Source organism: Pleurodeles waltl, chromosome 6 (genome assembly GCF_031143425.1).
Source record: "Pleurodeles waltl isolate 20211129_DDA chromosome 6, aPleWal1.hap1.20221129, whole genome shotgun sequence".
Classification (NCBI taxonomy): Eukaryota; Metazoa; Chordata; class Amphibia; order Caudata; family Salamandridae; genus Pleurodeles; species Pleurodeles waltl.
Window position 1 is genome coordinate 1,071,752,342 of NC_090445.1, and position 21,292 is coordinate 1,071,773,633.

Here is a 21,292-nt window from a genome sequence, read left to right on the forward strand (position 1 = left end):
GACGCAAAGTAAAGCAGGTGCTTTGTAATACTTTGGGTTACAGTCCAACACAAACCATGATTTGCATTGGATTGTAAATCCCACCAGTAGACTTACACTGGATTTCTGTTTAAAAAAGTATCATAAACCCGAAGCAAAGTCTTTGTAAATCTGGGCCTAAATCTACACTAGAAATGCACCCAAATGCGAAATGCTGACTAAGGTTTCAGTGTTGATTACAGTAATGAGCGTATACCTCTTCTAACTATTCACACCACTGGGCAAATGTTGAAGAGCACAATGTAGGCACCAAAAATGAATCACTTTTTTTCGGCACCCACCTCTTGGTGTTTAAGGCAGACCCATCTATATGAAAAACTGGAGATGGCCCAACATACTGGGTTTTCTTATGTGCCTTGAGGGCCTATCCCAAACTTTCACCTGTCTTCCTGTACCCGAATGACCTTGCAAAACCCCCAAAGCCTCTTTGAAAACTCCAGTTTTCCCCTTAACCCATGTCTATGCCTGCTCTTGTGACTTTTCTAAATCCTGTTAAAGGAATTTCATCTTTCCCAGTCGCTGATCGTTCCCGGGAAGAGTCCAACTAGGAAGAAGTCGGGCCCGTTCAGCTCCCGGCGGAGCAGTGCTATCGGCATCGAGAATATCCAGGAGGTGCAGGAGAAGAGGTGAGAGTCTGAGCGATGAGGGAGAGGTGGAGGTGGAAGACCACACACAGTAGAAACACGTACAATGTATTGTTAATATTAGCATTTATGTGAATTGCCCGTGGCAATGTAGAACATACAGAATGCCCTATTAGAGAAATACATTGATGGATTTTCTCCTAAAATAGAGGCAGAAGTAGAAACTAGGCTTTCACTGCGAAACCAGCAAAAGCACATAACGAAGACCAGTCATATTACCAGTCTACTTGCCCTATTTTACAACTCTACAGGCCCCATTCATAATAAGTGCTTGGGTTTTGGCTGTCATATAAATAAACGCTTTGAAAAACATTTAAAATGAAGAAGAACAAGGCTGGAAGATTAACCATTGCATTGGCTGTTTCTATAAAAGAAGGAAAGACTGAGAGGAAATTCTGCTGGATGAGTGTTGTGTGGGCTTACATCAAGATGTGCTGAATGTTCTGTTGACAGGAAGACAACAGACGAGACGTGGAAAATAAAGGTGAAAGGGAGGGATCTGATCATTGCCAGGGAAATAGTTAAATATTACTATAGGTTATCTGCGGGCACATTTAGGAGTAGGTTGCATTGGCTGTCAGAAGTGCCAGAGATCATTAGCTGTTGGGTTTCCCTTAAAAAAATAGTCATGCGTTGTTACATTGACTGCAACTGTCAATTGCTTGTTTATTTACAATACCACAGAGAAAGCCCCACCGGCCAGAAGACCCCTGACATCGGACGTGTCTCGCATGAGCCAAAGTCAGAGAATTCATCCAATCAGAGCTCACCTGAACTTCCCACGACAAAGGACAGGTGAGTTCGATTCACAGGTGGGTCCCATGTGGGCAAATTCTCATGGCAAAAGAGGGCACGTTACAGTGTTATGCATCACAGTAATCTGTTGCAGTGAAAATAGATTAAGGTGTTAGGACATAGCATGGTTTTACGTGTTAAAGCAGACTGGGGTTGTAATGTTGATTCTGGTGTTACCTGTAAGGGTATTCTGTGGTGTTGTGCATATGAATTCAGATAGATGATGGTATTACACGGTAGGCCAGGTCATGGTTCTAGAGCAGATTATGGTGTTGCGAGTTATATATTATGGTGTTATTGTAGACAGTGACATGCTTTAGAATTAATTATGCCATTATAATACTTTATGGTGATACATATTTGGCATAACTATGTCGTAAAAGAGTATGGTAAACAGATTACGGTAATGATGTAGATTATGGTAGGTGATGGTTTGCATGACGGTGTAGTGTGTGCGGACCATCACGCAGGCATGTGTTACAGTAGTCAATGGTGTTTCGTATTATGGCAGAATAGTGTTATTGTTTTAGGGTAGGTTATGTTATCATCTACTGGGGCAGTTGTGTTGTTATACGTTCCAGTAGGCAATAATGAGTCACCTCTCAAGCTGCTTTGATAAGAAGTATCTCCGAGGACAAAACGTGCCTCTCCTTAGATTAATGAAAACACTCTGGTACATGCTAAAACAAGGACCTACTCCTCGCCTCTGTCTACTCTCATTTGCATCCATCTTCCTCCCACTCCCCATGTGATCCTTCATACTGACTGAAAAGTGCAATGGAAGGACCAGGATAGGCAAAAGAAATGGGGCGTGGAGTGAGAGAGGCCATTATGATGGAATGAAGTTCCCCAAAAGGCTTGCACCTCACAATAAAGATGCAGAAATGGGGCGGCCTGGCTCACCAACTTTAGATATCTGTATTGGCAGAACAGGAACGTGAGAATACAAGAGGCAAAGTGGGGGATGAAGAGTCAAGGAGAGAGAGGAGGAGAGAAGGAAGTAGGAGAAGTTAGCAGGAACTGGGTCTGAGATGGAGGGAGAATTTGTGGTTTCCTCCTGGAAGAAGTTAGAATCCTTTGAAGGTTGTGAGCGCAGATCCTTAGACTTCATCATGGGATGTCTTGTTGGCTCTGTGTGACTGTCCTATGTTCTTGCCCTGTTAAAGACGTGTTCTCACATTATAGTGTGTTCAGCGAGTGTGAAAGGAGGCATGACGCATGATCATGACTTCTTTTACTCTAGTGGCTCAAGGGCAAGAGACCATGAGATGCTTAGGTTTTCATTTTCTGTTAGATGGTGCAGAGGTACTGGCTCTATGTGGGGGCCAGGGAGGCTGGTTGGTATGTGAGATTTGGTATTAAAAATGTTACCATCTTTGAATAAATGAGTATGGTCGGGTTGACCACAGGGCATATACAGGTTCTGAGGTCATTAAATAAGATACTGGTTCTTTATATTAGCCTCTTCTGAGCTCATGCAAACATAGAATACTCGGGCAGACGAAGATCTTTCACTATTTTGCTGGGAATAGAGACCTCTCCTTTTCAGATTTTGGGCCATATGTACCAACACATTTTCCCATAGACATAGAATGGGTAAAACCCTTTGATACATCTGGCCCTTTGTTCCATTGTTCCTCCCATCAAACTAGTAAGGTTCCCACCGACTGCCACACACACTCTGAAAGCTTGGATTGTGGAGTGAATTCCACCCATTTACTCACAATATCCTTTTTTCCGTATGAAGATTTTTTAAATCCGGCAGTCTTGAAGTATTGGTCTGGATATGTAAAGCACCAATCACGCTAACCCATACCATTGTATAAATACTTTTACATGTAAACTCATGCAGCTTCTTACGTAGTAAAACATTATCTAAGCTAATGTTTCTAAAGGAAAAAACATCCCTGACGTGTTACACACGCACTTGAGCGACGCATCAAGGTGTAACTTACTCGTGACTGAGAAAGAAGTGACAGCAAAAAATTGAGGCGCTTGTGGTGCTACAGTGAATACAACATACAATACCGAAGGAAGGTGTTAGAGGGTGTTTTGCGGATATTTTAAATCAGAGTTATAAAATAGTGCACAATGCCAACATAACGCTGTTAACAAGTCCTTTGTTGGCTTTGACCATTTCGAGGCAATGCAGTTCGACTGTTTGGACTTCCACTGGTCCCATTATTTATTTTGCCGCTAGATGTCGCCACCGCACTTTCTTTCCCTTTCATCGGTAGGCTTTATGCTGTCTTGTGTGTGGCAGCACAACACTTAGTAATAAAGGACACACATTACAGTAAAAGTTTTGTGAGGTAGAACTACCCTCTTCAAAGTGTATTTCAAAGATGTATTTGCCATTAAAGAGTACTGGTTTCCGCGTCTTTCTTGCAGCATCCCTTAGAATTCATTGACACACAAAGTTGGGTTGGCTATTGAGTGGTTCTCTTTTCTTCTTGTCTAGAGTCGAGTCGGTGGCACGGCACGAAGCCCGGCCAGATTTCTCCCGCTCCTCTTCCAGTGCCAGCAGCTTTGCCAGCGTTGTGGAAGAGAACACTGCCATGGATGATGAAGACCCGGGAATGGTAAAGACAGACTCTGTTTCAGGCTTACCATGGAAAGGAAGGATCTCAGTTCTATACAGAATGGGCTCTCGGGGGGATATGCAGTAGTTTTGAGGGCTATTGATGGGGTGAGGGGAGTACAAAAAATCAGTGGAGTCACCACTGGCATCAGGATGGGCAATAAAAAGGAAGGACAGAAATGCTGTCAAGCAAGTATCCGACTTCACTAAGAGCACCTTTGAGAATCTTAGGCAATTCCAAACTGGGCAGATGTTGAAGAGCACAATAATCATGCAAGAACTACACTAGTCAGAAAAATTAACTCTATTTAGGGACAACTTACAAATCAAAAATCTCAACTGGCTGCAATGTCCAATATTCATCATCCCCCAAAAACAGAGATAACCAATATGATGCTATCACAGCCAAGCACTGAAAACCCATTTCTTACGTTTAAAAGTCACATTAAACAATGTTGCACCTTATGTTTGGGAGCCTGTTGCAGGTTGCACTTTACCTTCTGTTTTAAGTGAAGTTTGTCAGCGGTGATTTTTAATCAGGCGTCTGCCCACACCAAGGAATTAAAGTAAAGTACTTCTCCAGATCATTTACAACTGAAATGCTGCACTCTATTGGGCCTCTCAGTTACTTACTTAAACAGTATAAAAAAGCTGTGAAGTGACCTTGTTCACACATTTTTTGTGTTCGACCTGGTAGTGACTTGTGGTTGACCAATCCTAATAAAGCGTTGAAATCCATAGGGTCCACCCTGGCTTAGAAGTATGTTGAAATAATTTCCTTACCAATGTGTAATCTTGAAATCTCCCCACTGGTAGGTGCCCCAGGAAGGACTGTAGGGATGAGGTAAACACAGACATGTATCAGATTAGTAATTAGTAATTAGTTGTTAACCATTCTGTCTTCAGTCCCCCTGATTTCCTTATGAATTTGTCTGTTGGCTGAAGGGTTGATAGCTCAGCTGTCAACATAGCGGTCTAGGCTGCCTCATACTCTGAAACCTGTAAGAGAGCCAGGGTAGCATCCATTCAGTGTGGTGCTTTACATAGGGCTCCGGCACGTTATTTTCCCTCTGCCTCAAGTAAGTGTGCAAACTGCCCATAATCTTCATCATGCCTCTGCTGTTTTACAGAAACTCAATTTCTCCTGTTTGCAGGAAGGCTTTTCCTCTTCGGGGACCTCCAACAAGCGGGATTCATTCACCTACAGCACTTGGCTGGAAGACAGTATGAGCACCGCCAGCAAGGGGAGCTCTCCAGGTACGTCACTGCGACCAAGGAGCACTGATCTTTACTGACAGGAAGGCTGATCACATGCAAAGGTAGTTTTTGTGCAGAATGGAGAGACCTAGTTGATTCAGAACGATATACTGAGTTTCTTTTCCAGCTGTGTCCTTATAACGTGTTTTATGTTCAGAGTAACAATTGTAGTGGTAAACAGGGTCACTCTTAGTCTGAAGTTATCAGTAACTCCCCAAAAGAGTTCAGAAAATATTTCTGACTGAAATAGCCTGACATGCAATTGTTGCCGAGTACAACAAAATATATGAGTACTCCAGACACAATAGGGACGTTGATATGTTGCTGTGTGGCAGTTTAATGTAAAAAACAGTACATTTGCTTTAGTTTCTGCTAAGGTGAAGTAACGATGAACAGGAGGCACAGTATGAGGAAAGAAGTAGTTTAATTCAGTCCAAAGCACCAGGTAGCTGTCCAACAAGAAGCAGAAGGAGAACTAACCTCCATCACGACACTCCGTCCTCTCATGCAGTGTCCTGGAATGTCGAAGCAGAGAACTCGACATTCCACAAAAGTGAACTAAGGCATGAGGTGAAGGCACAAGATATAACACACCTTCTTGCTTCCAACTTGACAGCAAATAGAAACTACAAAAAAACAATATACATATTTAAAGACAGGTAGGCCATTTGCATTACAATAAAACATACAACAAAAACTTTGTATCGTCTTGGATGTTTGCACTCTCATTTTCCAGAAAGAGAACTTAACCAACAACAAAAAAGTCTTTATACCTCCCTGGAAGTTTGCAAATATGCTTTTCATGTGAACAGTTATTAACTTGATGACTCTTAGAAAATGGCACAACAATTCAAGAACTCTTAGACACTTTCACCACATGTGCACCATTCCACCTTTGTCGTTGCCGCAGCACTACATTTTCAATAACGTCTTCCATCTGGTATGGTAAGCCAAAACTCACTCTCCCTTTTGTTACTTTTGAATCTGGCAACCTCACTCATCCAGAGAAATACCTTGGTTCTTTTGATGATTTTGTACTATCTCATGCTCTTCTCTTGACTGAGATGAATCCTGGAGTGAATATCATTAATGTTGTGAGGACGCATCTTGGAAACTTCAGTCTTAATCACCTTACATAACCAAGCTGGTCTAAGAAACGCTTGCGAAATTCTGTTGTTAAAGCTACAAATGGTCAAATATTTGTATCACTAAAAGTAGTGCTGAGGTACAACAACAACATTGCACAAATAGCACCTCCAACATCTACACCTTCAATCAACTCTCCTCTGAAACACTCACTCCAAAGTCCATTAGCTTTCTCAACCTGTCCATTACTCTGTGGGCGATAAAGAATATGGGCCTGATTTAGAACTTGGCAGGGGGGGAATACTTTGTCGCAAACATGATGAATATCCCGTCTGCTGTATTACAATCCCATTATATTCTATGTAGATCATAATACAGAGGACGGGATATCCGTCACACCTGTGATGAAGTATTCCATCCACCAAGTTCTAAACCAGGCCCTTTATCTCTTGTGCTCAACACCCACATCACACAAAAACTCTTGTATTTCCTATGAGAGAAATTGAATACCATTGCCTGAAATTCACATGGAAAGAAAACCTTTTCTGGTGAACATATCCGTGAGAAAAATAACCACTGTTTTAGTGTTAGTCTCGTGCACAAATTTCACACTTAACCACTTGAATAGGTGATCTATGAGAATAATAACAACATTTGAAATCCAAGCTCACTATGTCCCACACTGTAGATCCTTATCATTGCATGCACAGGTCACACATACCCTAACCTCTACATATATTTGTCCATTCCCAGCCACCAAAACATCTTCTTAAGTTTGTTATTATTGAGGGTCATACCTAGGTTACCACCATTATTAATATTCAATAGTTTATCTTTAATAACACCAGGACAAATTAAATTATCTGCTCTAAACAACAATCATTCTTCAACAGACAGGTCAGTGTGAACCATGCTGAAAGGCTGTAGCCCTACACAAAGCCTTCAGTCTTTAGGTCACTTGCTTGTCGTGTGCTCCATGACTCTTGTCAATGTAGCATCCTGAGCAACAGCACTGCTCAATTCACTTTTAATGACAGACTTTTCCCCATTCCAGACAATACTCGCCACAAAACAGTCCACATCTTGTTGTTCACCCATCACATTCTCATCATCATCAGCAGAAGAGCAAGGAAGACGAGAAAGGCAATCCGCCTTCTTATTCTTACCATCAGGCAAATATTCCACACAAAATGACATTCCAGCAATTTGTCACTAAACCTGATCATTCTAGCAGTGGCTTTAGTAACATGTATGTTAACGCTACTTAAAAAGGTACCAAAGGTTTATGGTCAGTGCAGAAGAGGAAATTTTCCCCCACACATAAGCCATAGAATTTTCAACTGCCCATGTACATGAAGGCATTTTGGCCCTCATTACAACCCTGGCGGTCAAAGACGGCCAGGGCTGTTTTGGAGGTTGCACCGCTAACAGGCTGGTGGTGCAAACTTGCGGATTACGACCGCGTTGGTCCCCGCGGTTGTAATCCGCCAGGCAGCGCTGCTTGCAGCGCTGCCCAGGGGATTACGAGTCCCCTTCCCGCCAGCCTTTCCATGGTGGTAGGAATGCTATGGAAAGGCTGGCAGAAAGGGGAGTTGCAGAGCCCCTGAGGGCCCCTGCACTGCCCATGCCAAAGGCATGCCCAAAGGCAAGGGCAGTGCAGGGGCCCCCCGGCACAGCCCCACACAGCTTTTCGATGTCTGCACAGCAGACAGTAAAAAGTGCGACGGGTGCAACTGCACCCGTCGTACAGCCACAACACCGCCGGCTCCATTAGGAGCCGGCTCTCATGTTGCAGCCAACATCCCCGCTGGGCCGGCGGGCGGAAACTCTGTTTCCGCCCGCCGTCCCAGCAGGGATGTCATAATGGACACCGCGGGATTTGCGGCCGCACATCGGTTACAACTTGGCAGGCGGCGGTTGCCGCCCGCCAATGTTGTAATGAGACCCATAATGTTTGATGACCGAGTATCACAGCTCCTGTGGTCTGGCAGTATTGCAGGCGTACGCAATAATAAGCTCAGACAAACCCTTCCCTTGGGGCAAAACTGCCCCTTAAACAGTACTACTGGCATCCCCAGTAATCAACAAAGATTCTCCTGACACATAAGGGCTGAGCAAAACTTTTAAAGAAGAGTATTTTCTTTAAAGGCTAACTCCTTCCCCTGACACCACAGACACAATTTATTTTTCTTCAAAAAGAGCAAAGGTACTGCTTTAGTGGCAAAATTATGAACAACAACCATTTTTCCTCTGTGGTTTAAAATCAAGTCCACCATTGGACCCAGAAAAGCATGAAATGTTCTGAACCATTCCAACCAAGCTACAGGAGGTTCCCCAGTTGACTGCAAAAAATCTCGCAGAAGACTAGTGGCCTGAAATTATAGAACCGTAGTGTATTGGAGACTGTGCTGATTCAAAGTCATAGACAAGTTTTATTGTGTATGACTACGTCATAATATGTTATAAACACAAAACCTGAGAAGGACAAAAGTAACTATAATATTGTACCTCAGTTCTCTTTATGTTAGAAGTGTTGCAACTGTTTGAAGAAAAACTGTGCTTCCTGTACAGAATAAATGTAGAGCGTGAAATGCCCAAATTCAGGTAGACAGTGTCAGGGAATTCCTAAAGTGGCCACCAAATGCCCACGTGTAAACGTCACACGCTGCCTGTTGAATAGAATTATGAAGGGAGGCAAGATGGCAGCCATCATAGAACGTTGATTCCAGGGAGCACAATTGCTGTTGGCCAAGACAAGAACATTTTAACAGATGGTGGGGACAGCTGTCTGAGAATCAGGATTGAACACCAAAAAGATGCACACACAAGAAGCACGGCAAAGGTTGGATGTGTGGCACTCATCCATTGTTAATTTGAAACACCAAGACTGTTCACTTCACTCTGATTCTTGGCTTTCTTCTCCTTGCCAGTGCTAGACGAAATCACGATAAACAGGAGGCAATGTATAAAGATGTCCAAGCAAGAAACAGCTTTTTGGCAAGACCCAATGAAAAACGTAACGCCTTCATTACGCTTCATCCTCCGATGCACTGTTCTGGAATGTCTGAGCAGATAATTTTATATTCCGTGAGAGCACGCCAGGCTACAAGACGATGACAAAAAACAGTTTTCAAAATACATTTTATTAGTGGATGAAGAGCTGCCCCTAGTTTAAATAAAACAACGAAAATTTAAGGGCTGGGTAAACAAGCAACATCATCACACAGTGTACCTTGGGGTTATGTACAAAATGCATACACTAAACACAATTGTAGTAAATATCTTTCATTAAGTCTCATTAGGTCTCTGACAGCCATTCAGTGTCCCAAAAGCCACCATTGTGCTGACTTTATGCTTGTACTTTTTCTGCCTTGTAACCTTTCGTTCTACAACATTCATCTATCCTTCACTCATATTATTTTCTCCCTTTCCTTTCTGTCTCTTTCATTATCAGTCTCCATACTGATATTTCTCTATTGACCTCAATCTATGTTTCACTCTAATTTTCCTTACTTTCTTTGTGCACATTCATAGGAAACCCTTTTGCAGCATCTCCCCTAATTCTCTTCTCGAATCTTCCTATCTTCTTCTCGCTTACCATTCTTCTTGTCTCTTTCCCAAGCTTAATTGCTTTCCATCCTGTTTTATGTAAGCCTGCAGCTGCACTTCAGCTTCTTTCGCCCTCTCATGAACAGGTCCTTTTCGGTCTACGCAGCTGGAGAGCAGAACCCCTTTAGAGCCTTCATGCCCAGCAATCAAAATCCAGTTGGAGGAGTCTGATCTTCACACGTCCCATCCGGTGAGAACTGGGGGCTTGCATCCTGACGGTTGAGAGAGCAAAGCAAAGTGGGTGTTAAGTGGGCAAGGGCTGGTCTGTTGTGCACCCTGCTTTGGTCAGTGTAGGATGAGACCAACAGGCAGCAGATCAAGTGGCTGATGCAGTTTAAAGAATTCCATATTGCTTACTGAGCATGGAAATTTAATAAATCATGAACTAGTGGTTTTCAGTGGGCTAAAGCTAAATGTTGCAACAATCTTTGGGAATATGATTTGTACCAGCTGAAAGCCAGCTCCTTTATGCAAGCGTGCACTAAATAATAAAACACCAGAGTCTTTATATCATGCATGATGGATCCACTGATGGTGGAACCAAAGCTAACATGAAGATCACAAGACCCGACATTGGTAGTGTTTAAAGTTGTACTAAGAGGAGAGTACACACTTGGTGCACACTGCAGCGTCCTATGGGCCACAAGGTATTGTGTGCTCTGATAACCACATATATTTGCCTCGCAGGGTAGTGCATGTAACATAAAAGTCACTGAGCCCTCTTGAGGAAGCATGGTCACCGTATCCTCCTAAACAAAAGTTAGAGTACTGCATAACATAACTTATTAGGAAAGGCAAGGTGGAAGTGTGCATGTGCAAGAAATATGAGACGAAGAGGTACTCCACCATTATAATTACTGGAAAAAAAACAGGGTAGGTCTGTAAGGACAATAACTTGATTCTTCTAAATTCTTAATGAAACCTTTTATTGTTTCCAGCCTTTATAGATAGCAAGTGATGCTTATTTCCAATATAATCATATTCAGGTCATCAATATCTTGAGGATGAACGGCTGAGTTACCCTTGTTAGGATTCATACTTCTGACATGTGGCTAACAGCAGATATCAGCACTGTGCCTTTAACGGGCTGTACACAGTTGTCCTCCGACAATGCAGCTTGGACAATGGCGGGGACAGAAGAAGGCAAACAAATATACAAGAATAAGTCTTAGATGGATTATGGATAAGAAGGGTCTTCTTGTGCTGTTAAGTCTCCAGTTGAATCCCTTTTTTAACACTTAACTTCCCCAACAGAACCCCCAATGTTTGTCCCTTTGTTTTAATGGTATACTTTCTGTGTGTCTGTTTGTGCAGAGCTGCTAGCCCTCCCCACCCGCCTCTCCGTGGATGTCCATTCCCAGCAGGTTAGATCCTTCTCTCACATTTATTTCCTATATTTTGTCTACTTTCTCCAGTCTTCCCTTGGATGGAGGTGGTTGGGGGGAGGGATGCAAAGGAGCTATCAGAGAAAGCCTGAAGAATTTCACAATTCAAAGAAGTGATTAATATCTGTGGCATTTCCCTGTTTTTGGATGGGCTTTCGGGAATGTAATGATATTTTCTTTCCACATTTAACTTTATTTTAGACACTGATTTGGTGTGAGTTGTGTGGGTTGGATTAATGGAGGGTAATTACTAAAGAGATTTAGAAGACAAAATGATGCCTGGGCATGTAAGAATAGTGTGTACTGGTGTGGGACAAGCAAAAAAACGATGGTGGAAAATCCTTGATCCAACGCTTCTTAGCCCCCGGGGATTTATCTGTCCATCGTTCCATTCAATTATTTTTAGATCACCTGAACTGTTATAGAAGAGATTTATCCAGATGCAAATCGGTATTGAACCAATCACCACTTAAAGAGTCCGGTGTGAATTGCTAGGCTGCATCCTCTCAGCAAACAGTGCATAACGTATTTCAGACTTGAGCCCATATTTAAACCTTTTTAGTGCTGCGTTTGGGCTGCTTTTTGACGCAAAAACGGTGCAAACTTAGAAAACACAATTGTATTTTGTACGTTTGCGCCGATTTTGCGTCAAAAAGCGGCGCAAATGCGGCACTAAAAAAGTATAAATATGGGCCTTAGTGTTTTAATCAGTGAGGAGCAGCTGCTTGAGTCACTAGACAGGTTAAGCTTGGGTGCAAGTATATCCAGACTCCTTCCCGTCAAGGAGACTGTGACACACGAAATTATGATGGATTTTTTATGGTGTGGGTCCCCCTACTAATTAAGTCTAGGAGCATGGAGGATTGATAGAGGGGAAACTAGAATCCCCATGTATCTTCTGTGAAACTTTGGGTTCTTTGAGGACGATGCCAGTTGTTGTGCAAAGCAAATAATGAGGCAAGAATCTATGAGCCTCTTTGGGCTGCAGAGAAAACTCAAGTCACTACCATTTAGGGGCAGATTTATGAAAAGTGGCGCTGCACTTAGTACAGTGCCACATTTCTTGTGCCCCTTAGCTCCCCGCTAATGCCGCCATGTGTGTGCCGTATTTAATACACGGCGCACCATGGCGGTAGTTTGGGAACTAGCATCATAATCTTTGATGATAGTTCGGCACTTTGTAGGTTTAGTGTCAAAAATGTTGAAGCTAATTCTGCAAAGCAAACAGAGGCCCATTAAAAACAATGGGAGCCTCCTTTTAATGCCTGCTCTGAGCAGGCGTTAAAAATGCAATAAAAATGACGCAAAGAAATCTGTTAGATTTATTTGCGCCATTTATTTGCCCCCCCCCCCAATGGGGGAACAGCCCCCTTACATACTTTAGGCCTGGCGCAGGCATAATGTGGCACAAGGGGTTACAAAGTGGCGCAATGCAAGCATTGTGCCACTTTGTAAATATGGTCGGCGTTTTTGGCCATCTAACGCCACATTAGAGTTAAAAAAAATAATGCCAATGGGTAATTAGGATGGCGCTAGGCCCTCTTAAATCTGGGCCTTAGTATCTAAGGTAACAACAAAGCCAGAGGCAGGGTTCGGCTGTGTTGATATGTAGTAGGTGAGGAAATCAATAATTTTGGGAACAGAAAATGTAGAGGCTGTTCATCACTGAACAGACAGCAGTGCCGGAGCTGACATGGCCATCACTTTTTTCCACAGGTTCAAGGTTTACTTGCATTGTGCTGCACATATCAAGAAATACCCCCATTTTGAAGACTCTCAGGAGTCCCTTTGGCGGCACTTTAGATGTATCAGTACACATCGTTCTTGGGCTCAGGTCACTGGGACGGTTCTACTTTGAGGGAAAATACAGCATTAAACCTATTCAGTTCAACCCTTGACTTCTGGCTTTTTCTCCCTCATGCAGGGTTTCCAGAAGCGGCACAAGCTGAAGGACCTCCGCCGGACACCCGCCTTCATCACGGCAGAGGATGAGAACCCACTCCTTAAACCCAACATCCTGAGGCCTCACCTTTAAGAACGCCAGCTTTTCAGATAGATCTCTGCACCCTCACCTCCATACTGCACCATACCATGCCAGCATGATCTGTTAACCGGTGTTTCTGGTGAGAAGGTAATGTAACTATAGCCTCCAGACAAAACTGAGTTGCACCAGAGGTCACGGTCTGCCTGGAGAAAGACTACATACTTCACTAACAAGACCTGACCTGGATTGCCCAGGATATAAAGGACTCCCGCACAGACAAGACCTTACATTCTGTCTTATGGAAAGCTCCAAGCAGAAGGGGAACCCTAGAGAGGATGAAGAGCGCACACTATGCCCCCATCCTTCACACTAAGCGTCTCCTACCTTAGGGATGCTTGTGGACAGTTTCCACTCTTGCAGTGTGTGAGTTATGGCTTCCAAAATGCTCATTTCAATGGAATGTGGCACAAGCTGATCCACCTCTGCATATGACTTGGGTACTAACCGCAGCCATGAGCCATCACTATAGTGCAGAGTCCCTGGGAGCTCCCCATGGTTTCAAAAAGAAAAGAAAGTTTGTCTCTACCCCATGTGCAGTTGCAAAGAGAGTGGGAGCAGAAAGCAGGACTGCTGACCTTCAGGACGTTCAGATCAAGCTGTTAATCTGCATCAATTCACATGACAATGAGGTGCAGTAGATGCCAGGAGTGATATGAATGATCATCGCACTCTACAACTCCTTGTCTTCAGAAGCCATTTAGCGTCTTTTAGGCTTCAGTTTATGTTTGACAACGTGATCTTACCTTCAATCTTTGCAAAGCTAATCACTAGGCAAGATGAACCTAGCTTCCCAACTCATGAATGACTCTATATACAATATAGTTTGCAGAAGTGAAAATCAGTAAAGGAAGAAGTAGTTATTTTTCTGAAAGCAGCTGTTTGCCACAGGTTGATCCATACTGCCATTTTGGATTTTCTATTTAGTCCCCCCTGTCAATTTTGTCTAACTAAAAATGAACATTTGTGATGTGGCAAAGATCAGGGCATTTGATTTATGAGCCATCACTCTGCTGTTTTGTGCCCGGGAAGCACCTGCTCCCCGTACTTGCTTTTCGGTTCCCTTGACTTGCCAGTGGATAAGGTACCCCTGGCATTGCCTTTCCTACTGTTATTCTCAGAGTTCAAGTAGACAGTGGGATGAACAGAAAAAAATAGGGATTTAGTAGCCTTGACTACTTTCTTTAGCTTTTGCTCCTTGCCCTTTCAGTAGCTACGGAGTAGCAAATGAGTAGGCAACACTGTGATGTTGTTGAAGATTGACATAGGTGTTGTTACTCCTCTGCCACCATTATTTCACTTAATACATCATCATAGGATGTCTATCTTATGAGACTTGAACACAGAATATGAAGTAGCGGAGACGGTTCAGTGCTCATGAACTGGGTACAAAGGAATTGAAGCAGCAGTGAGGGTAGATTATTTTGGTCATGAGCCATGGAGGAAAGAAGTGATTTAGCTGAGGTGACTCATGAGCCATAGATGAAGGAATTGATGCAGCAGAGAGGGCAGTTTATGTGGTTCATGAGCCATGGGTAAAGCAATGGATGGAGCAGCCAGGGCATAATATTTGGTACATAAGTCGAAGATAAAGGAAGTGACATAGCAGTAGGGTACTTGACTCAGTATTACAGGAAGTGATGCTGCAGTGGAGCACTGAAGGTAGTAATTAGCCATGAGCAGGGCAACTGGAATAATGTGGCGGGAAAGTCCAAATTACGCATCAGGATTGGCTAAATTAAGTGGCAAGAAAAGGCAAATTATGCAGATGAATGCTACACATTTTGTAATAGTATTACCTCATTAGTTTGTAACTGTGTCTAATGCTAACACTTTTTAGGTAAATATTTCACGTCATTAGTACCAGTTTAACAACAAAAGCACCTGAAAGATTACAAGTCAATCTTTGTGAAGGGACTTTCACTTGTTGCCACGTTTTTAATAACCTTTGAATAATTTCAGCTAGAAACATTGTTTTGTTAAAATCTGCAAATTATGCAACAGATGATGGATTGATTATGTGGCGAATTCAGCAAATCCAAAATTGTGAAGCAAACGCCGAACCTACAGAATTGCATAATGTCATTGGCCATGCCTAGGAGTACTTGAATCAAAGAGGCAGCACATTTGCTTCTTGATGCATGGCTAGCACCGAGGCATTGCTGTAGTCTTGAAGGCACAGTGGGGGTCATTCTGACCGCGGCGGTCGGCGGTCACCGCCCGCCAAGCGGTTCCCGCCGAAAGACCGCGGCGGCCATTCCGGCTTTCCCGCTGGGCCGGCGGGCGACCGCCAGAAGACCGCCGGCCGGCCCAGCGGGACAGCCCCTTCAACAATGAAGCCGGCTCGGAATGGATCCGGCGGAGTTGAAGGGGTGCGACGGGTGCAGTGGCACCCGTCACGATTTTCACTGTCTGCACAGCAGACAGTGAAAATCTTTGTGGGGCCCTGTTAGGGGGCCCCTGCACTGCCGATGCCAGTGGCATGGGCAGTGCAGGGGCCCCCAGGGGCCCCACGGCACCCGTTCCCGCCATCCTGGTTCCGGCGGTGGACACCGCCAGAAACAGGCTGGCGGGAAGGCGCTCGGAATCCCCATGGCGGTGCTGCAAGCAGCGCCGCCATGACGGATTCCCTGGGCCAGCGGGAAACCAGCGGGAAACCGGCGGGAAACCGCCGGCTCCCCTTTTCTGACCGCGGCTTTACCGCCGCGGTCAGAATCGCCCAGGAAGCACCGCCAGCCTGTTGGCGGTGCTTCCGCCGCCCTCCGCCATGGCAGTCATGGACCGCCAAGGTCAGAATGACCCCCTGTGTCTGGTTTTACTAATCGTGTATTTCTACCCTTTCAGGAAATGGTGGCAGGGAGGATAAACCTCTTGGGTTTATGCTAGTGGAAAGGCAATGCCAAATATACCAGGGCCCATATTTATGGGCTTTTGGCGCAGGGCAGCACATGAAGTCACATAGCTGTGCTGCCCTGCGTCAAAGTGAAAGGGCAGGAATGTGCCTTATCTATGGCGTAAGGCACATTCCTGCCCTTTCCCACTGCGCTGGCACCGTTTTCACAGCCTAGCACCAATGCAGGCACCCTTGCACCATGGTGCAAGGGTGTCTGCTTTATAGGCAGGATTTTGTTGGTGCAGAAGGGGATACCTTCCTGCACAAAAACAATCCTGGGAGGCTTTTTCCTCTCTTTTGTATGTGCTGCAGAATGCGAGGATATTTCTCCTCGTTTCACCTTTCTTGGGAGGCTTAAGGTTTTGGCGCATCCCCAGGTTTACATGGTCTTGTAAATCTGGGAATACATCAGAATCCATGGGTGTTGCGTGGGAACACCCACCACTGCGCCCATGAAACGCCTCCCTGGTGCAGATTAAGATAACGCAGCAATTTGCACTGCCTTGTCTCACTCCATATCTATGAGGCCACGTCTGTAAGGCCATGCAAAGGAGCTTTGTGTGGCCCCATAGATATGAGTTCAAGGTTTCCGCCAACACTAAGTCGCAAAAGTGACACAGTGGCAGCACAAGGGGCTTGTAAATATGCCCCTAGTAATGCAAAGAAGGGTTAAGAAATGTTGGCTATTTTTTTCTATCTGCAAATAGAAATGAGTGAAATTATCTGAAGAAACTGCCTACTTAAAATGCTTATATTAGGAGTGTATATAACAATGTCTCAGGAGAAAACAAAGCTGCCAAATTGTCAATTTTGAGTTTAAAAATATGTAATTTAAGATGCTTTTTCTATGCATCTTAATCAGTGTTTTGGAACTCAAAAGCCTTTGGGCTAAAAGTAAAATGTCCAATACAATACTGCACCATCCTGAGACTTAATCACTCCATTTCTAATGCTGAGATTGGATGGAAGGTATGCAATATCTGCAGCCCATTTGAATATTTAATGAACTCCCAATTCAGGGTCTCTGCACCAACTGAGGAGCTATTAGTCTGGAAGCAGCTATTCTATTTTTGTCTACATAATGTATTTTAAATTTTAAGCTGGTTTTCAATTTTTCAAAATTTCTTTCAGGTTGTTCTACTATTCATTGACAAATTAGGATATGTTTGAACAGATTGTATTCCAGGACTCCAACTGGTTTATCATGAAGAGGCATAGGGCTATTTGCAGCCAATATGGATGCTTGAACTGATGTATATCCCATGACCTATTGACGTTAGGCCTGTCCAAGTTAGGCTCTTGCAGGTAAAGTGAATATACTTGAAGATGTAGATTCATGGATAATATGAATACATGTAGGAGGAGAGCCGTACATCCAACGTCATAGGACGACTCTCTTAGATTCAGATGCATGCTGTTCGCAGTTCTTACAAGATAACGCTGTCTGGTGTTGGGTGCCCACCCCCCTTGCAACTCCACTCGATGATAAACATGTCCAAAATCTAATCTTTGTTTAATTAGATGTTACCTACTGGGGAGCTCCTTGACCCCTCGTGGTGCTTTTACATGCCCACTCACATAAAATGACACCCACCAATATATGTTTTCATTTTAAATGAAAGAAATCACACTAGGAAGAGCTGTGCTCTTCCTGCAGAGTTTTCCCAGAGTTCTTAGCAAATGGGCGCTAAGAGTGCAACTATCAATAGTGCAGCAGGTGCCCTCTGCACCCTACAGCTCAATTTTACAACTCAAATAGGGAATATCCAGCATATTTCCATTGCTTGCCTTCGGGCTTGGAGGGCCTTGTTACGCCAACAGCAGCATCCAAAGTGCACAGTATCTTTCGGCCACTTTTTAGGTTCATGTTCCCAGCTGTTCTTCATTGCACTACAGGGAACATGGACCTCACTACCCATTAAGCCTTCCTAATAGGCAATCAGGTTAATGCAGCACAAAACTGAGATGAAAAATACCTCCTGTGGTAAGTGGTAGATAGGCAGTAGGTTAATATTAGTACACAACGCAACCAAAGGCCTTATTGACTATTAGGGCTCTGCATCAAGCCCATCATTATCTGTTTTAAACAGGCCCCACTTCCAAAATGTTTCACAGCCTTTCAGAAATAGACAGGAAACACAGCCAACAGTACTCCTCTGACTCCAGCTGTTACTGTTACACAGCTTAGTTGTCAAATAAAAGGTGTGTCTACAACATACAGAAGAACAAAGAGATAATTTGACCTTTGAAGGTGGAGCACAAATCCGATGATGTGGAGCAGGAAAGTTCTCCACTGTTCAGAGGGTACCTCTCCCTGGTACGGTGAGAGCCACAATGGGGGAAAATATTTGTGAGTGCAGCTCCATCATGCGTGTTAAGCACTGTGGATTTATAATCACGTATGTAGGCCTATGTAATGCACCCCCCCTACAAAGTGGGGAAACGTTACCAATTCTCAAATTTAAATATCCCTGAACTAGTTGGAGTATTCTCCTAGCACTTGTTAAACCTTTTAATGGTTTTATGTGCAATACCAAAGGGGGGCTAGTCCAACTTCTTTTCCGGTATTGTCTTGGCCACTCGTTGATCTTCCCCATGGTGGAGCCAGCTGCAGCTTGCCCATCAGGAACAACGCCTTCTCCTGCAAACTATACAGGGTCAGGAATGCAGAGGTGCGCTGATGAGACATCTGTGACTTTTTGATGGAAGTAAAATTACCACTCACTTCTAAAGTAGGTATCAAAACATCTGCTTCCTGTTCACTCTGGCCTTCAGTGAGACTTACAATGAGACAAACGTGGTAGGAAGGCATTTATGATTTCGGAGAGAATCAGCGGTGGCAGAGAAAGCATGGATGGTGCCAAAAAGGCAAACAGTGTTACGTGAGTGTTACGTGATACTCAGAGTTCCCACAGAAAACAGTTTGTGGTACCTGATAACAAATTGGTAGTAGCTGAGAGGATCATGGTGCTGAAGAGGATGCTTGGGGTACCCAAGAAGACAGCAGTGGGGGTACTGCTGAAGCTCAGTGGTTCTTGACAAGTCGCCATTTGTATCTAAAAGGGTGGACCAATGGTATCTGAATGGACATAAGTGGTACCTGACAGTGTGATTTCTTATAAGTGAATCAGCAATACCTGAGAAGATTAGGGCCCAAATGGATATCTGTTTTATCCTAAATAGAATCAAAAATGGGCCAGGAGACATAAGAAGATTGTTGGTAGCAGCTAAAAAGAGATCATGGTAGCAGCAGCATAAGGGGTGTTAGCTTCAGAGATGACACCAGTGATCCATCTGAAGTAGCAGACAAGCACTGTCCAAGAAGTCACTGCTGGCAAGGCACTGGCATTTGTCATGAATTAGGAGCTAGCAAAGACACTTGGATTTGGAAGAGTCAAGTAGCAATGAGGGAATGGGAGTACATGTGAAAAAAATTATATATTTTTGTACACTGCAAGTTGAGCTGTTTAAGGAAGTAGGGAGTTCCATTGTGGCCTCTTTTTACAAGGAAACAAGTCTCTATTTCACGTCACTGCCTATTGATTTATATCTCATTTGGTCATGTCCAGGGATATTCTTTGTTTTATTTATTTGTGTCTGTGTCGTGCTTATATTGCTTTATTTAAGTCTACACCACTGAATTTTTATTGTCCAAATCTATTTCTTTTAATTTAAAAACTATTTTGTGTTTTACGGTGATGTCTGTATAATAAAAATATTTATCACTCTGGGAAAAAAGAGTCATCTGTAAATATAATTTCTGAAAAGTCTAAGATTAATAAAGATTAAAGCTGTGTTAATGGCTGTGTGAGTGTTTCATTCCGTTTGTTATGTCTAATTCACTTCTTTCTAAAGCAACTTACAATTAAACTGAGGAATAATTTTGTGAAGAATTTTAGAGCCAATTTCAGAACTCGGGTTCCAGGCACACACTGTAAAACCAGAAGGGGTCATACTTATCAAATAATGGAGCCTGCAGCTGATTTTGCAAAACCTATGAAATCCCTGTGAAACAAACAATTGGTTTTGGACTTGCTAAAACGACTGAGTACTGTGTCTAAAACACTATGACATGTTCACATTCCACCTCCATCACCTTCCTCGTGCAGAGTTTGCATGATTTTGCATATCAAAGTGCCACTGAGGTCTCACTGTTGAGTTTGGTTCTGTCTTGCTTTACTTCTAACTTGCTAGGAGGGTCTCCGGGTCATTCTTAAGTTTTTCATCCAGACTTACTCCATTCTCTCCTGTTTTCCTTCTTCGGTCTGGATTTGGAGATAAGACATTTGGCAAAGTGTGCTCTCCATAATAACTTCCATCCTCCTCCCCAAACTCACCTTTATTCCCCATTTCTCCAACTTTCCTAGGTGGCTTTTAAACTCCTGTATTCTTCTATATGGCTTTCCATCTCAGTTCCATGCTAAACTCTGCTCCCTCCCTCCATGAGCTCAAAGTGCTCAAAGGTCAGACTCAGACAAAAAATAGTCCTGGGCACCAAAATAAATGTAGCCCCCATTAATGAATTAGATAGGTAGAAAGTGGCCCATGTTTGCAAATTGGGGCACTTACGAACTTTTGAAGACTTGCTGTTCAAGTGTTTTTCAAGGTATGGAAGAATGCAAGGATTTGAGCTTGCTACAGGCAAAATTTGTTTTAAAACAGGGAAATCAACAGTAAAAACGGGCCCAGTAGGCTATTAAACAGGCCCATAAACAGCCACAAAATTAGCCCATCTAGCACTGCCTGATTGCCCTGTAGGCCAGTCTGATCCTGTTGAAAACTGACATTCCTCCACCAATTAAGAGGTACAGAAATTTGAGGCAGGTCATATGACCTCATTGTCGTCTTTTCTTCAAATCAGGAGATAGAGGAAGATTCTCATAATGTTCTCCTCATAACGTTGTAGCCAATCACAATACTGAAGGAAATCGTACCCCCCCCCCCCTCCTAATCAGTCTGGAC

The 21,292-nt window shown here is 43.5% G+C and overlaps 1 protein-coding gene across 5 annotated transcripts in view; it reads left to right on the plus strand.

The window, feature by feature from the left end:
• Positions 1 to 13,940, plus strand: part of RAP1GAP (RAP1 GTPase activating protein) — a 431,870-nt gene extending 417,930 nt beyond the window's left edge. For 2 of the 5 annotated variants that reach the window (XM_069240088.1, XM_069240089.1), the window contains 7 exons: positions 556 to 665; positions 1,368 to 1,478; positions 3,940 to 4,060; positions 5,214 to 5,316; positions 10,098 to 10,201; positions 11,326 to 11,375; positions 13,321 to 13,940. In XM_069240088.1, coding sequence (XP_069096189.1) covers positions 556 to 665; positions 1,368 to 1,478; positions 3,940 to 4,060; positions 5,214 to 5,316; positions 10,098 to 10,201; positions 11,326 to 11,334 — 558 coding nt within the window. In that variant the 3' untranslated portion in view covers positions 11,335 to 11,375; positions 13,321 to 13,940. The remainder of the gene's footprint in view (positions 1 to 555; positions 666 to 1,367; positions 1,479 to 3,939; positions 4,061 to 5,213; positions 5,317 to 10,097; positions 10,202 to 11,325; positions 11,376 to 13,320) is intronic. The other 3 variants (XM_069240087.1, XM_069240086.1, XM_069240085.1) reach the window with 2 other exon arrangements.
• The last annotated feature ends 7,352 nt before the right edge of the window (positions 13,941 to 21,292 follow it).